Here is an 18,709-nt window from a genome sequence, read left to right as displayed (position 1 = left end):
ATTTTCTTTACTGTATTTTGTTTTTGGTGGAACTGTCATATCATTATACCTGCAATACTTAATACAATGTGTACAAAAAATCTTTTGGTTGAAAAATAAAATAATATAACACTTATAGAATGTCGGCTCAGTCTTAACTGGTGTAGCTCTGCATTCTCCCTTCATGGCCTTTGGAAAGTGGACCTTGAACAGTGGTTCATCTTCTTTTGTTTGGGCTTGTGGTCAGTCAGCAATTTCATTGTAGTACATGGCAGCCAGGTAGAGTCTGGAGGTACAGTAAAGAGAAAATCAAAGATGTTAATATTGACAGAAACCTTAGCCTACACACTCTCACGAGTTCTAAGTAACCACAGCTTCATTTACCTGCACAGCATTCCAAGACTGATAAATGACTGTTAGGTTTATCAAAAGTAGATGCACTTCAGACGCTACAGACCTGTACTTCTGATGTGAGGCTGAAGAGTCCTCAAGGATAACTGTGTGCCTACAGTGGGTCAGTCTGGCATGCAACATCCCTTGTTGCAGGAAGCTGTATAGATGCACTTGATGTGCTGGCCTGAACAGAGGAAACAGAGGTTACACCAACATCTCCTCAAATGTGTAGTTATGGCAACAGCTGCAAGCAGTGCAAAAATGATAACAACAAATGCACTCAATTATGTGTAAATTGGGTTGTCAATAGCTTGTAAATGCTGCAAATAGCTCACTATATGTGCAAAATGCAAGAAATGTGTATTACAGACTATCCCCTTTCACATATTCCCTGTAACTCTGCGCTTATCTAGATATTGCCTACAGGCACTGTTTCTGTAAACATGATATAAACATTAAAACGGACATCATAAGGCATGACTCTCAATACTAACTTTCACAGCACTAACAAACAAGCCCAGACACCTATGCTAATCGCTGCAAAGCCTATGTTTAGTCTGAATTTTACTGGCTTGACTTTACAGACAGCTAAAACGCCTTTCAAGTGTGATAAAGTTAGCAGGGTGGCTCTAATCAACGTCACACAGCGATACCAAGCAGAAGAATTGCATACAATCTGTACCCGGCTATACCCGGCTGTGTGGACGAGGCAAAACATTAGCCACATTAGCTGCCATGCTAACAACACACGCAACAGGCTCTCGTAAAGCAACATAAAATGGTGAAACTTACAGCTCCCAAGTTTGAAGTTGGGTCTCGGACAGTCGGTGCTGATCCATGCTTTATCTTCAGAATGTTGCGAATCCCGCATTGTACTGGCCTTCGTTGAGAAAGCAGTCGGATGTGAAATGGCCCGCTACAACTCCTGAAGTGTTTATCAAAAATAAAATAAAACAAATCCACTGGGTCTTCAGATCCTCAGACGTTGGGGGTAAAAAGACTTCTGTGTTGGTTTGTACAGTCAACAACCGAGCAACTAGCGTGCATCGCTCGTACCTTCGACACAGTTTTACCGGAGCCGTGATGTGAGGGAATAAACGATAGCGGCTGCAAGGCGGACTCAGAAGGCGGAACACACACCTAGCTCGGGGAGTGTCACCCACCTGGGGGGAGGTGGCATCTCCCTTCATGACGACATCAAGGGAAAATCTCCAATTGGCCTGTGTGAGCACACATTTTCTGAAAGGTGGCGCAAGCAAAAGATGGAGAGGATGGACTTTTCTCATGTTTGGGGGGTTTGTAGACAGGCCGGGGACACATATTACTGATAGAAAACCATGGAAAAGTGCATTTTGCATAATATGTCCCCTTTAACTGTTGTACCGTTGGCTGTTGAACTGAGCTGAAACCCAATACTTACATTTAATAGTGTAAAACTCAGACTCTCTGTTGGTGTTGTTTGAATTACCAGCACGCAATGAATCTTGGGATAGGTTGGGCCAGGAATAATCCACCTGTTGGATCCAGGAAAAGAAGGATGCATTTGAAGTAGCCTTCAAAATGGGACAGTCAAGTTGCATTGCTGTGATCCAATCGGTCTACACTGCAGCCTCTGAAGGATGATCCTTGGATTGGGACACAGCTATTGTGGCCTGTCTAAAGGTATGACTGTTCTTGCTCTTTAGTAGCTGTCTTTGGCAGATATACCTCAGTTTTTCTGTTGTGTTGTATTCATTATAGTGAGGCTGCTACCAGTGTGATGATTGGTTGGCATGGTTTTATGTGTATCCGAGTTCTCTGTCACAAGGATTAGTGCATCAGGGGAAGGAAATAACTATTTTTTTAACCTTTGTTGTATCTACTCACTTTCCCTCTCTTAAACCTCAAAGAGGTCAGTGGCTACTTGATTCGTCAGTGTGGTAATAACATGGTCCGACTTCCATAACAGACCTTTACAGCATTTATCTATCATCCATCCCTTTTGTTGCTTACCCAGCCAGTCATTACAACCTGGCCTTGGGGAGGTAAAGGCCTCAGAGTTGACCTTGAACCATTTAGACTGTGTGTGTGACCTTTGAGATCTGACACTAACACACACACACTTGCACTTTCTCTTTGTGTCCGCGTAAGGGTCAGTCTATCATCAACACTGGCTTTATTTCTGCTCTCCACAACAGCGATGATGAAATGTTACACGTCCCTCACTGGAGCCGCCCCGGGTCCCAGGATCATTGGGAAGATGTGTTGGGCAATCTGTCACTGTCGCTTATTCACTCACCGCTGCATGCATAGGACACAAGACGCATGCATGATGCACACACACATCTTACTGGAGTGTGTTCATATGTGTATTTGACACATATGTGGGTGTGTCACCTTGTTAAATTTTCACATCATGTATCAGCCGCTGTAATAACAGCCGTGTTTTATTACCGCCGTTGTCTTATATCTTCCTTTCATGGCTCTGTCGGGAGCGAAAACAGCAACATCTCTGAGTGAAGCCCATGATCCTTTTACACACAGTGAGCAAGTCAATCACAAGAGACTCAGGCGGTGATGTATTATACTCTGTGAAATATGTCTTTCACTCTGTATGTGACATATCTTGTTATTTGTGTAGATTACACAGATACCTGAGATGTTGTAATGTACTGTTGAAGTACTGTCATGTACTGCAGTAACATGTACTGTTATTGTAGACAAACAACCATACACCTCATTTTTTTTTAACCCTAACCCTTTGATACAACCCATAGGAGTGTCCTTAAATAGCGCCCCTACAGTGGCGTACTGAACACTGGTTGTCATAGTTACAATAATAAATATGCTGACTGTCTGGAGAGTGGCGTACCTACCTTCGCCGCTATGGTTACTATAATGGCGGTCATGGCTCTCGCTTAGGTTTAGGAAAAGATCACGATTTGGGTTAAAATAAGTACGTTCTCAACATTAGATGATCTTTGTTGTCATGGTTACAGATATAATGACGTGGTTAGCTTTGTGGAACAGTCATGGATAATAGAAACAACATGGAAATCAAACACCACAACTTCCTCCTGATGTGGACTTTGTTTCTCTTTATACTACGTCACCACACTTTTCCCTTTGCTCCTGTCTTAATAACTACGACCACTAGATGTCGCCTAGCAACAAAAAGTAACTATGGGTCATAATAACCTGCTGCACAGAGGACCAGTGCCTAGCTGGTTGAGATTACTTTTTAATATACAGTATACAATAGAACTAAATACACACATGTGCAGTATCACTAAAAATTCATTGATTTAAAATGATAACGTCTTACAATTTATAATTGTTGTATTAAGTTAAAGTTTGATCTTATTTCTTATTATCTCTCGCTGTCATTGCAACAAAGGTGATCACACCTGTGGTTCCCAATAAAGCCCAATTGATCAAGGTTGGAAGAAGCTGTGAACACCACAGCTTCCTCACTTTTGGCCTGGGTTGTGAGCAAGTAAGAGAAGCAAGTAAGAAACATCATAAAGATGGAGAGGGTTCAAGAGCATCTACTTAAATATTCTCATATTTTGTCCCACCATCTGTGCCATTCTTGTGAAAACAATATCTCAGTATTTCCTTGATGGAACTTCTTCCAATTGGGTAAAAAAGTTAACTTGGACTCAAGGATGAACTGATTAGATTTTGGTGGTTAGAGTTCGTGGTCGTGGTGACCTCACAAAACACTTTTTAGCCATTACTCAAGACTTTACACAGTAATTATGACAGAATTTCACACAAATGGTTAATATTTTATATGACTCTGGATAAACATGAATGTAATCTAGGAATCATACATCCGTTAGGCGGGAATTGTAGTTCTTTGGCTAAAAACAAATAAAATTGTATTAAATGGACAGGGTTCATAATTATAAAACATTTTAGTGACACTGACTCTCTGACATGTAGTGTAGTACAGTTAAATACTGTATGTATAAGTGACATTCCAGTACCCAAGGACAATACTGAAGTCATGCACTTGCATACTGCATGCAGCAAAGGGCCAGATTCAAACCTGCGCCACTGCGACAAAGACTTGATATATGGTATGTGCTTAACCATGTGAACTACCTTGCGCCTCATCAACTTCATAGTTCAGAATCAGAACTGTGCAGCACTCACCATAAAATCTGACTATATCTTTAAAGAAGTAAATTCAGCCGTGTGTTATCTGCAGGCTGCAGGTCCACTCCAGAGTTGTCTCTGTTGGGTGTTTAAAGATGAAAACATGGCAGCAGCATCAAACAATCCACCACGTCTTGAACTGAATCCCAGTCCACCCTAAAACTGGGTAAGAGACTTACAGAGTTGGAAAGACAACAACAACTCAAGACGGACAGTTTCTTCTTTTAATGGCATCATCAGTGTCAGTGTAAAAATACCAATGAGCATGTGCTTCCAAATAATAACACACGAGTGGTGTTTACTGTACAGCTAATAGTCCACCTTAGTGTCACATGCTGGCAAGGTTACTGAGTCAAACAAACCACAAGTCAAACAGGGCAGATTTATGTGTTGATGGTGTAATTCAAAGGAAAAGCTTCTGTTATAGACAAAGTACTGTTTACAGTGCTACGCCAGCATATACCATTATTAGACCATTATTAGAGGGAGAGTGTCAACTCATTTGAAGCCACTATTTGCAGCTATATGCTTTGGATAATGTGTTAACATGCTGTATAAATAAACGTGACTTCAGTTGAGGGTCATATGAGTTCATATTTACATAGTTCTTGATAAAGAGAATAATATATACATATTATAGGTACATGTTGGGTATTAAATTGAATACAGATTATTATTAATAGTCATCTGTAATGGTCACATGTAATGAGGGCTGTATGTTCTTTTTTTTTGAGAACCTCACTTTTGCACGTTATTTGCGTTTCATTGGCTGGTTGCAACCACGGTCAAGCAGAATATTGATGTGCAACCAGCTCGATAAAGGTGTGTCTACATTAGCTTATTTTTAACTGTGTGAGTGCTTTTGCACATCTGGCCAGTTGCGATTTGTAAAATGCAACTGAATGTTGCATGTCGGGACTCTGAAGCTGTTTTCTCAGATGTGTTCTCACCTATTGGAAATATTCAGTTTGGTTTAGGCAAAGGATAGGCTTTGCCCGATATTCAATAATACCAAATGTTGCGATATTTCCTGCCATATGTGATATTTTTCAAAATTTTTTTTTGCAGATTTGGCATGTTACAAATAAAATGTTGAACTGCCATTCAGTGGCAGCAAAGATTTTATTTTGGAGTAGCCAAATCCACAAACTATCCTGAGTTAGACTGGATTCTTAAGAAAACGCTTGTTATCAACAGCTACAAGCTAAGCAATACTAAGCTAAATGATCTTAGCACAACAACGGAAGCTAACAGCCTTCGGGTCACCTGACTCAGCACGTTGTAACGAAATATGTCACGTGAGTTCAAAACATGTTTGCATGTTGTTGCACAGGGAGAAGTAAAGAAACTAAAGAAGGTGAACAACATATCAACCTCTCAATCCTTTATTTATTCATACAACTAATCTTAATATGTAATGTATACTTAAAACTGCGATAATATAGCAATATTCAATTATATTGTACAGTATATTGTGATATTTAATAAATCATGCAGTATATTGCGACATTCAATAATATTGTATATCATGACATTTGATAATATTGTATGGTAGATCGCAACGTTTGGTAATAGCATACGGTATACTGCGGTATTCAATAAATTGTACACTATATTGCAACTTTCAATAATATTGTGCATCATGATACTTAGCTGGACTGCATCGGGGTGGCTCCTGGGTAGAGTATACAGGAGGGAGGATAGAAACATCACCAGCACGCCCACTCGCTCTGTTCACACATGGGCTCAATGTTACATTTCACAGACTTTGTACCAGGGAGCTGACAGGTTAAAGTCTATTTAATGTCTGGCTCAGCTGATTCCATCTCCTCTGGGTAATGTCTGGATAAGTTCTGCGTACATTTCCATGGGACTGCCAGCGGAGGTTCAACTATAAACCACATAGCTATGATTGTCTGCTTTCATTACAGTGTTGACTCATCTCTATACATCAAACGTCAGCGGAGTAAATGTAGATAAGACAGCAGGCGACCCCTCAGGGTAAAATCCCATGTCTGATCTTTGCCCATAAAGAAATGATCCTTGTTATTACGAGCGCCTGTGAACCCTGCTGAAACGTAGCAGGACGCCGCTCAGTCAGGCTCCTCTCATGGGCAACGGCTCATTGTAGAGGCGTCCTTATTGAACTGCTGTCCACAGCCAGCGGTGCTGTTTGGAGCCAAACAAGGCCTGGACCCTCTCCAAATCACAGCACGCAGGCATCGGCTTCTGTCACCTCGCCACCACACGCTCCTCCAAAGGGCTCGACTGTGTCTGTGTTAGTGGGCCAGTTGTTTTTGAGGCAACAGCAAAGGTGTGTGTGTACTTGTGCACAGCGAACACACACACAGTTTACAGCTCTGGCCTCACCCTGCATCCCCTTTGTCTTGTCTCATTCACCAGCGCTGATTCGGGTACACAGTGAATCCAGACTCTGCCGGCTCTGATGAATCTTGCATGAGTTTGGGTGCAGGCCTGAGGACAGGTTGTAAATCTTCCACGACACCTTTTTGAAGCAGGGGACCAGCAGGTGCTGCGTCTCCTCACAGTCTGAGCCAGAAGGAAGCGAAGTCAGCGGACCAGCCATCATTGCTGGGCACCAGCATTGAAGGCTTCATACTGTATGTCTGAAGAACTGATACATCCTGTCCTTCTTTATTTGAAAGGAGGCTGTTTATTCCTTCAATCCCAGCAAAGCAGTGCTGTATTAAAGAATGGTAATTTAAGCTCAACTGAAATTATATTGCATGTTATTTTTCCCTGCAGATCTCATCTTGAGTCAAATCATGTGCTCTCTTCTGGAAAGAAAACTCAGGATCCAAGCAAGAGACATGTGCATTTGTTATTTCTTACCCTCTGTCATATGACGTGCAGACTGCAGTTATTTTCATTTTGTCTTTAAAGACAAAAGATGTAAAGAGAAATTCCTTGCACAGGCAAAATCTATTTAGTCATCGTACAAAGACTGATGAGGCTTTTTGCAGTCCATGGGTTTGTAGTCCAGGGCAACAGGAGATAACAGATCTGAAGTTCTTGGAATAAAAAGGCACGTTAGGCGTGTTGGTAAAGCCAATCAGATATAATCAAAAATAACCAGCATACATCACGTTAAACGTCCCATGTTGTACACTTCTCCTGTGTTGTGTAGTGTTGTGTTGATCCATAAGTCATGATATATTTGTGCTTTTAAGAACCAATTTGTATTAACCTCTTGTATTCTAAACACAACCATGGCTGAAGCTCTTGACAAGACTGGTAAGTAAACAGCTGTTAATGCTAATGTTAGCTATGTATCAATAGCAAAACTTACATATAGCTCCTTTAATATAGAGCCTAGACCTGCTTTATAATCAAAAAAGACATGGACAATATGTACAATATAGGACCTATAAATCAGTGCTGTGCAGCACCGACACCCTGTCTTCCTGAGAGCTGTGTCATCGATGTGAGGTTGTGTGCACATTTGAAGCTAAATGATGAAGTCTGACATCTTCATACGTCTTCATTTGTCTAGAATAAAAACTAGACAAAAAAGATCTTCAGTTTACGGTGAAACAAACCAGGATATCCTCACACAGTAGAAACTAGAAACATGTTTGACAGTTTAACTCCATAAATCATGCAGACATTTAATTACAATTAATTACTGTCAGTCTTATTACAAGCGTAATCACTTCATCATTATTTTGTCATTAACTCACATTTTACAGGTACAACATACCTGTTAAAAAATGATTTCCTTGGATGTGTGTCCATGTTCCTCAGTTAAATTTTTTGTTGTATTATTGTCAAGGTAACAGTAAGAAATGTGCAGTGTAGAATACTTCTGAGCATATTTTCCCTGTCAGACTCCGATTCTGTACCACGTAATTGTATGTGTAGTTAAATGGTAAATGGTCTGCACTTATATAGAGCTTTTCTAGTCTTATCGACCACTCAAAGCGCTTTATAACCGAAGCCACATTGACCCATTTTCTACCACAAACCAATGATACAAAGACACTTTTTGAAGTGTCTTTGGGTATCTTGTCCAAAGACACTTCAAAAAGTGGACTTGAAGAGCTGGGAATGGAACCACTGACCTTCAGTGCTCATGTTTGACCTTCAGTCAACAGTTAAAGTGATTTTCCCCTTTTTTTTTTCCTATTGACATCACTGCGTGTCGTCTCTCTGATGTGCTATGAATGTTCAGTTATGAGGGTTTGTGTTGGCGTGAGGTGGTTAAACTCTGTTCTCCCTCTAAAATGTCAGTAAAGTGAGTTTTGGTGGATTTACTTCGTTACATTTTTATGAGGCTTTGTTGCTCTGTGGCTGCCTGTTTAACAAGCAGAACACCTCTTCTTTGTGTGACAGCCACTGTTAGGAAATGGTTTTGGGCCATAGTCAGCAGTCCTGTGCTGTTGATGCTGCTGTGGTTTCTCAGTAGAGAGAGAAGTGTGTGAACCTAACAACAACAGTGGGATAACTTTGTTTAGCAAACGGACTAGGTATGTTTCTACAAGTCAAATCTCCGTTATTATCTTATCATGTCTGAACTCCCTGTTACTACCATGGAATCTGGGGATCTGCATCCGAAAATGCAATTTAAAATGTAACTTTCTGAAACAGACAATGTGACAACCGCACATTCACTATAGCTGCCCATCCAAGGATGCTGCTGAAGTTTGTGGGCTTGGTCTTGCAAACTGTATTTGAAGGGCCTGAAAAACAAACAGACATGTCAACTGGTACCCTTGTGCCAACTTGTAGGGTTTAAATTAACCGCATGAAATCTTTGAAATTAGTGACTTTTATGTTACTGGCTGATTTGCATAAGGTTGTCAAGCAACGCTGTGGTGCTAGCATGGAATTCCCTCCTACTTCACAAACTATATTATAGGCTACACTTCACCTACTCACCTGGAAGACTGACAGTGTCAGACACCTTTGTCCATGCATTGTTTCCTGTCCCTGTAAACAAACTGAGACACATTGTAAGGGACGGGGAAACCCGCCACCACAATTATAAACTTTTCCTCCATTGTGCTTGGGAATAAATGTAAAAATAGTGTAAAAATTTCTGGCACTTCAGCTGCCATTATTACAATAGAGAAAACCTGTTAACGCCCTTACCTCTGTAGAAGCTGATGTGATGTTCGGTGGAGTCGCTCTACCAGGTTCTGCTCTTGTTTCCACTGTTCTCTTTCTGCTTAAGAGGTCATACTAACTGCAAGTTCAAGGTATCTCCAGGGGTTGCAGACATTGTTAGAATAAAAGAGGAGGAAGGAAGAGAAAAAAAGCCAATGCAATACCTAAACCTAAACATACCAAACGAGTCCTGATGTCTTGGATGAAGAATTTGCTCAAATGAAAACACTAAAACTCTGAATCTGAGCGAACATGAAAATCATTTAGCTTAGTGGTGCAAGCTCTGAACTGGCTTGCACCAGCTCCAGCAGTGCTGTGACAGTGATTGGAAGTTTCTGAAGGGTTCTGGGAAGTCCTAGGATATGGGTTGTTAAGTCCCTGCAGTAGAAAAGGTCATGAAGTGGGTCTTTCAACAGAATGCTTATTGATGTAGTTACTCTTAAGACAATACCCGCCGAACATTGAGATGATTTATGACTGCTGTCTGAAGGCCCCCCAAGACGCCCCATCATGGTTCAAAGAAACCACAGGAATGAAAGGTGATCTGAAGTTTGAGATGTTCCACAAATGTCAGGATATCTTGTTATCATCATCAACAGGCCTTTTTAGCCATACTGCAAAGGTTTATTTGCCTTGTGATGCAAGATAGAATGACTAAATGTTGTAACTTTCCAGATTAGTTAAGTTTTATAGTTATAAAATATTTTGGCTTCTAATTAACCTTCAAACTCATGAACCTATCACTCAATTCTGTGTTTCTTGGAGAGAGATATGCATTTACACCTTCCCAACATCTGGCTGTTCTGTGTCTTAAACCATTGGGCTGCAGTCCTTGCAGTGTATGTATCTCAGTTCATGCATATACTTGGCATAAACACATAGTGCCGTCTATTTGGCTATAAAGAATTCTTTCTCATTTATGTAACTTCCATTTGTAATCCACCTGAGCTATAAATCCACTGTGAGCTGCAATGCATCGGTGCCTGTTTTCATCAATTTCAATACAGCATATTGGAAGCAGATTAAAGGGTCATTTCGCTAGCTCACTGGGTAATTACGAGTTTTAATTGCTCCCAGTCAAGGGAATTAGCAAGGGCCCTTCGTTGTGCACTCTCAGTATTTCTGCCGTCATTGTTCAACATCCACCAGTTTCAGGCTTAGTGACATCACAGAAGTCAATTAGGGTTTAAAGAGTCTTGAAGAGGCCTCTTTGTTCTACCTGAGTATTAAAGTTGAGACGAATAAAGATCCTTAAGGCTTTCTCTGAGACTTAGCTTTTGGTTGCTTCTGTAGAGCTTTAGACTCATTGTATGGCTGTTTCCTTTATTAACAGTGACGTGTCGTTTTCAACCACAACGTTAAAGCTGTGTTTTAACCCAATAATGAATTCACCGCCCAGTGTTGGTAATAAAAAAGGAAACAAAGAGGCATTTTAAATTCAGGTTAAGGGCACTTTATGGCATAATTAATGCTTCAACAGTGGTTCTAGAGCTCACTGTGAAACAAGTTCACTAATTTCAGAACTTTGTCAATCAAAAACAACAGCGTGTCTAAACATCAATAAATCAAAATCAGCATGAAAAGACAAAGAATACTTGTATGCACCCATAGACGTATACATGTAGATACCACATTTGTAAACTACATTTTTAAATTACTTTGGAAAAAAAATATCTATACATCACAATGACCACAATGATATTATGAAAGCTATGAAATTGCAAGTGTTCTCCTGTGGCTCTCAATGACATCACTACAGTACCAATGTAGTTTGCAATGACATCAGGCATTCTACTGTTGCACACAATGGCCTCATCAGTGTTCTACTGTAGCAAGTACTGACAGAGTCACAGAGTTATGACTTCACAAGTGTTGTACTGTAGCCTTACTGTAGCCTTCCTCACAACAGAATTAGTACAGTTGTCCAATAAATCAATGACATCATTGTAATTCTACTGAATGTTCTGAAGATTCTATTGTCATTGGCATTACTAGAGTTCTACTTTAGCTCTCAATGACATCAACAGTGTCCTACTGTAGAATATGAGAATATAAATGTAATATAGCTCACAGTTATATCAGCAGAATGCTTCTGTAGCTCTCACTTATATCACTAAGGTGTTGTACTGTATCTCACAATGACATCACTATACTTCTACATAGAGCTTGATGATCTTGATAAAGTTATACTATAGGTCATGATGGAATCGCCGCATTTCTTTTTTAGTTGTTGATAAGTAACATCACCAGTGTTTCACTGTAACCTACATTGACATACCTACACTTACTGTGCATCCAGTATTTTTAGATTTCTTCCAAAACTCACAATGACATCATCAGTGTCCTAATGTAGCTCACAATGATATCAGTAGAGTTCTTCTATGGCTCTCACTTACATTACTAAACTTCTATTGACATCATTTAACTTCTACTTCAGGGGTCTGCAACCTTTTTTCATCTAAGAGCTACTTTGAAGAAATTAAAGTGGCTGAGAGCTACTCATGTCTTATATTACTTACATTTATTTACATTACGCATCAAAATGCTCAACTTAGCCAGCTGACTTAAGATACTTCTTTTATACTGTACATGTGTATCAAATGTCAATATCCATTTTGGATCAAAAACATCTTAAATCCGCATCAGTGTATCCATGTTTCATATTCAGCTACGTGTTCTGTAGCAAAGTTTCAAATGTCAGTGTGTCACATCTTATATTCACATCAAAATCACAGAAATTTTATATATTTTTTACTTTTTTCATGTCATTTGAATGACAGTCTGAATTTAGATTTGATGAAATTCATATCAGAAAAAGTTTGTCGAGCCAAACAAAGCAGATACTTTCTGGGCTGCTTGGTGAATATTCTTAGTTTTTTATGTGTATGCCAGACTCCAGAAACGTTGGGAATATTGTTGAGATTTTAGATTTATGACCTCCATCTCCACTGGATTGACGTTGAACAGTTCAGTCATCTGCTCTGAAATCTCACCTTTGTCTACCTTCATCAAGGGGTTGGCAATGAATGCTACACAGGGCTTAAGTTTGACATCATAATTGAACCTGTCGTCAAACTCCTGCCCAAGCTTGGACAGGAGGTCCCAATACCTATGTACATCCAAAGCATCAGCTGCCCCTTGCATGGCTTTCCAACACCTTTACAACTGAGTGGAAGTGCTGCAGTCTTTTATTTTTCACTTGCTTCAGTTTTGCTTTAAAAGCCTTCACAGTACTGATCATATCACATGTGGTTTTGTCTTTGCCTTCTTACTGCAGGTTCAGGTTTCTCGGTCACATCTGTCAAGAAGGCATGATCAAGCAGCCACCTATTGTCTGACAATAGGGCAGTGTCCTCCTCCCTTGACCCCTTCAAAGACTTGATTTCCTACAGCAAGGAAAAATAGAGCTGGAGTATCTTATCCCTGCTCAGCCTTCTGACATACAGTATGTGTAGAGAAGGAGATCACCATAGTCAGCAGGCAATTCATGAAACAGTTTGAAGCTTCTGTGTCGTTTGGCCTTTGTTCAAATTGAGCTGATAATCTTAACAACTGGTGTGATCTTCTTGAGGAAATCCCTTAACCTTTGCGCATATAGCTTGTGATGAATGATGCTGTGATAGTCCAGAATTTTAGGAAAGTCCAGGTCTGCCTTGCAATTTGTAATAAATCCTGTGTGGCATATATTGAGAACCATTTGGGATCAGCAGTTGTTATAGACACCAGCTTTTCAATGGGCATGTTTTTTTCCCCCCAAAAGTAGTTCTTCAAAAGGTTTTAGATATCAAAAGTCAAAAACTCTTCTTCATGGAAAAGTCATCAAACCCCATCCGAACAAACACAGCCATCTGGTCGGTTCAATGTTGCGTTCAGCTCTTTCACCTTTTTTGTTTGTACCCTGCTCCCTGCATGAAAGTCCTGTGTAAAGCTGTGGAAGCTAAACTGGCATGCTAACACCACTGAACTCCTTGCTTCAGCACAGTAGCTACCTCAGAAGCTAGCTTGCAGTGCAACTGATATGATGATGTTTAACTCCAACTCCATTGGTCGTTCCCGGTGAATGCAACCTTGAATGTAATGTAATCACTTCATTCAATTTTTTAAATTTACCTCCTGGTTGTGATTTCAGAAACATTTTTGCCCACCCTAAAGTCAGAGTAACGGGTGCATCCGACCTGTTCAGGCACTAACTTTGGTCAGACCTTCATCAGGCAAAATTCATACAACATATGAATTTCATACAATTTATTATTTTTCTGTCTGAAAGAACAACATTTATTTTCAAACTAATGTTTTAAAATTCACGTGTCCATACCTTGCCTTCCCACTTCACCTATGCTCCATGTGATGGTTGTCCTGTTGTACTTTTGCTTTTCAGCACTTGTACTTTATCACTCACCTGGTGGTCATTGCCAGACAGAATTAAAATGCAAATAAATACATTTATTTGCATTTTAATGTGTCTCCCTGCTGATATGAAGCTTCACTATGAAGCATAGTCATTTTACTGCATCTAATCTGTACTATATGTGGCTTTTTTTTTTTAAACCTACACAGTTACCTGAGTGGCTGTTTTGGTAAATATCAACATCCCGGCCTTTGTGTCCAGCTCAGAGTCTTGTTGAATAGTTGGTATGAACCGTTCCTCCGAATCCTCAGAGCACCAAGCCCCCACGCCTTCCCTTCTTCCTGTCTGCACTCTTCTGAATGTGATTATTGGATACTGAAAACTGATTAACCTCCTGGTGAAGGTTCAGTCATATTAATTTACTGCAGCTGTTGGAATATCCTTGTTGAACATGTGCATAGATAAGTATTTGAAATGCCAATTAGCCTCATGTTTTTCATATTTTCACTTGGCTCATCACAATGACATCCATTTCCAAAGACTTTATTGAGAGGATTCTCTGCAGTAGCAGTTTGTTTAAATAGAACTACTGTTATTTCCCTGTGGTGAAATTCACAAAATCTCCTATTTTTTGTAGCGAATGTCGACACTACTTAGTCAGTTTTTTTTTTGTTATTCTGTTATTAGATATTGACCAATTGGAAATGATTTATTTGTATTTATTGAAAACGTATGGCTTAGGTTATGCTGTGTCTTTTTCCGTCTGTTTTCTTTGTTGTATCCAGAGGGTACCAAAAATGCCCCAACTGTAACTTGAAGTTAGTTTATAACCAAACATTTTATGAAAATTAATGTTTTTTGTTAGAATAGCATAAGCTACGGAAGCCAAGAATGGCCATATGCAATTTTCTTTTTTTTAATAGTTATCTTAAGATCACGAGTTAATTAGTTAATTGCTCTCAAGCCTCTAGGGGCAGTAATGAGCCCATAACCGTTCAAACACAGCAGAATGAGGCGAAGAGGATGCCACACTCAAAAAGTGTGTCAGATAGGCAGGAATCTTCTGAGGTGAGCTGGTGAACCAAAATCCAAACTGACGAGACAAGATGGGGGCTGAGCGTGGCAGGGTGGCAGGGTGGCAGGGTGGCAGGGTGGCAGGGTGGCAGAGGGTTGGACCTAAGGCACATCAATAACAGGGTAAATGAGCAGTTCAATAAGACAAAAAAAGGAATCCAAAAAGGCAAAGACTGGCCAAAGCATAATCAAAGCATGATGAGTTGCAATGAGTGAAGAGTTGAACCAGGCTTTATACTGCAGGTGTTTGTGGAGTTGATTGACACACACACACACAAACACACACACGAGTGTGAAAAGAAAAGGACCACAAGGTCCTAATCCTATCAGGTTTACCTCCCTGCCTCCATTACAGAGCAGTACACAGCTACTTGACCAAGCTTTTCTTGTCCTGAATAGAGCTAGTACTGGCTTATAGGTGGTGGTGGATTTGTATCCTCTTTGGTTATCTAGAATTATCTTTGAACCCAACAGCAACACAACCTTTTGGAAATACAACATCAATCATCTCGTTATAAAAAGGAAATAACTGCCTAAAACCTGTTTTGATGATGACTTGATAAATAAAACCAAAATAAAAGTCATATCTTTCCACAGGCCGACATAAATACCCCAGGAAAAAGGGAAAGTAAATTGTAATTGTTTTGTAGTAGCCTGGTGATTTTCATCAGGCCGCATCCCGATGGCCTCACAATAAATCAAGGATTTGAGTCATCATCCCTCTGACAGTCTCAACAAACCTGAACACTATTAAAATATGTATCTCTGTGATCTTCAATATTATAAGTGTGGCCTCTATTTCCAGCCTCTTGATATGCACAACATCTCCAATCAGTTTGGGAGTGAAAGAACATGTCTTACGCAGCGACTCAAAATATAAACAAAAGGACTGAAGTGGGGCTACAGGGGTCAGCATTCTTCAGATTGTAGATTAAATGGATATTTCACCTGGCAGAGGCAAACAGTACTGAAAATGGAAATGGTGCTCCTGTTTCCCATTTTCCCTGTGTTTGTTTTTGGTATCAGCTCTTCGGCGTCTGCAGGGGTGAAATCCTGTAGACCTAATAGGCTTATAGGATAATATCACTTTTGTTTCCCTCTCTCTTGTCCTTGCTCAGTGCTTGGTGTTTGAAGATGCTCCCAACGGCGTCAAGGCAGCACTGGCCGCAGGGATGCAGGTGGTGATGATTCCCGACGACAACCTAGACCCCAGCCTTACCCAGGAGGCCACGCTGCGACTCAGGAGCATGGAGGAGTTTGGGCCGCAGCTCTTTGGCCTGCCGGCATACGACTGAGCCAGAAACCAAAACAAAAACCATACTGTGCAACTCCGTCTCAGGAAACAGTGGTAATTGACTGTTTTCCTGCATGCCTTACCATGTCGTGGGTGAATATTGATGCTTTCTTTGTTTTTCTTGCCAATTGCAGTCCATGGTTATCTGACATGAGATATCAGCCTTGTGCCGCCAACCTACTACAATGGTACAATGGTACTGCTTAAAACATAAAAAAAATTACCTCAAGGTAATGGTTGGGGTTAGTAAGTTCCAAACCCACATACATAGTTGATAGTGAGGATTAGGGTTAGGGTTAGGGTTAGGCTTAGGCCTCGGCCTGTACAATATCCAAAGAAATAGGGACCCTGTATCTAAAAACTTCAATTGCAATTGAACTTTTGAAATGTAATTTTTATTGCTGTGATCAGCACAAAATAAATAACATTGACTTTCATAGTCCTCAATATCCACAAATCTCCACTGTCATTGAGTATCTTGCACTATAAAATAAAGTCTACAAATGAAGCGAATGTCTGTGCTGTGGCTTTGTATCATTCAAAATGTTTCCTTTTACAATAAGATGCTTTCAGTATTTTAATTTATTTCATTGATTAATTGATAAGCAGATCAAAAAACATAGACCCATCCAGATTAGAAATAAACTGAATTTAATTAAAAGTTTTACCGTCAAGTTCAAGAGCATTCAAGCTATGGTTTGGACGTGTAAATATATTAATCTAAAAGCAGACATACAGTAGATACACAGTGGAGTTCTGCTGTCTCAAGCCAACCTGAGCTTTGCACAACAAATCTGATCCATTCCTAACCCAAGACCTGAAACTTTTGTTGGGACCTGTTGTGTTTGTGTTGGATTTCAGACATTTTTTTTTTTTTACAAAGCTTCACGCTCGGGTTGGTTCAGGTAAGTGGTTCCCAAGAATCATTAGCTCAATGAGCCAGATGGTGGCCCAAAGATACAATTTTGTAAGGCCACACCCCTCACACCATCAGTCCAATTGACCATAAAAGTCGGCCATGATTGATTTTGAATTTTTTGAAAAATGAAAATGAAATTTTTGACATCTCCTCCTAAACTGTAGATCTGATTGCTACTAAATTTCCTGTATATCATCATTGGATGAAGTTTATCAAAAAAAAATGTATAAACCTATATATTTTTGGATAGTTTTCAAGATATTGACCAATAACCTTTACAAGGGGTGAGGCGTAGCAGGACATGGGCCATAACGCATTAACAATTTGTCAGATCATCATGAATCTTGGTTGATAATTTAAGTCTGTTTGGGAATAGGCCTACCCAAGTATTTTGAGCCTGGCCTATAGGGGGTGCCACGAATACCAAAAACGTTTACCTCAAAACCCAGTGAAAGGAATTTTACCAGTTAAGATGTGCAAGTATTAACCAAAATCTGAGGTGCCGTATTGATTGGTGCAAGTGGGTGTGGCCTATCATATATTTCCGTATAACTCAAGTTGCCCTTGAGGAATCCTGATTAAACCCAGGTCTTGGGTAGGATTTGGGTCTCAAATTTGGGGGTACCAGTCTGGTTCAGAGCTTAAAGGTGCTGATATGGACCAAGTTTGGACCTATATCTCCAGAAATCTAAATCTTTCACTAAAAATTTAGCAGTTTTATTCTCCCTTAACCAGCAAAACACTAAATCAGGTCTCACAGGCGGAATAAACTAAAATAATCAAATTTCCGTCCTTGAAATTGAGGTTTTGAGTTTGCTGAAACAAACATTTTGAGGGGTTTTGTTTCGGTAGCACTGTGCCAGAATTGTCATACCACAGTAGCCATTTCTGGGACGCCAAATAAATTTTCTGGTCGAAGTCGGCAGCTGTTGAACACACACATCGGATCAGTTTTGTGTTGCCAAAGACACTACTCCTCTCCTCAGTGTAATCCAGTAAAGAGGCTGCAAGTTGTCCTCACTCTTTGCTCATGTCTGCCTCTGCACTTACTACAATTCACATCTACCCTGTCCTCCCGCCGAGCAGGCTTTAACAAAAGGACCCCGCTGGAGGAGCCTGGTGCCACGGCTCCCTCAGGCTGCTGAAATAGGATTTCACCGTGCTCCCATCCGCTTCCCCTCCATGCCTTTCCTGGCCCTTCATCCGCAAGGAGGGGGTAATCTCCTCAGCTGCTTTTTTTTTTTTCCTTTTCCTGCTCACACACTGATCACTCTAGTTTTACACATCATTCACCCTTTTTTGGCCTCAAGAGTGGCTCATATATCTCTTTCTGTGTGTGTGTATGTCTTTAATTTAGATTCAAATTGAAGGCCGAATGAAAATAAAAACGAGATCCGACACAAAAAACGACTCCATCCACGTTATTTCAGAT

General features: G+C 40.2%; 1 protein-coding gene across 1 annotated transcript in view; it reads left to right on the top strand.

Moving 5' to 3' along the window:
* pudp (pseudouridine 5'-phosphatase) overlaps positions 1-16,551 on the top strand; it is a 46,913-nt gene extending 30,362 nt beyond the window's left edge. The window contains exon 4 of the mRNA XM_022760770.1: positions 16,183-16,551. Coding sequence (XP_022616491.1) covers positions 16,183-16,359 — 177 coding nt within the window. The 3' untranslated portion in view covers positions 16,360-16,551. The remainder of the gene's footprint in view (positions 1-16,182) is intronic.
* The last annotated feature ends 2,158 nt before the right edge of the window (positions 16,552-18,709 follow it).

Source organism: Seriola dumerili, unplaced genomic scaffold, assembly GCF_002260705.1.
Source record: "Seriola dumerili isolate Sdu_G_001 unplaced genomic scaffold, Sdu_1.0 BDQW01000018.1, whole genome shotgun sequence".
Classification (NCBI taxonomy): Eukaryota; Metazoa; Chordata; class Actinopteri; order Carangiformes; family Carangidae; genus Seriola; species Seriola dumerili.
Note: the sequence above shows the minus strand (reverse complement) of the source record. Positions and strands in the feature narration are given on the sequence as shown.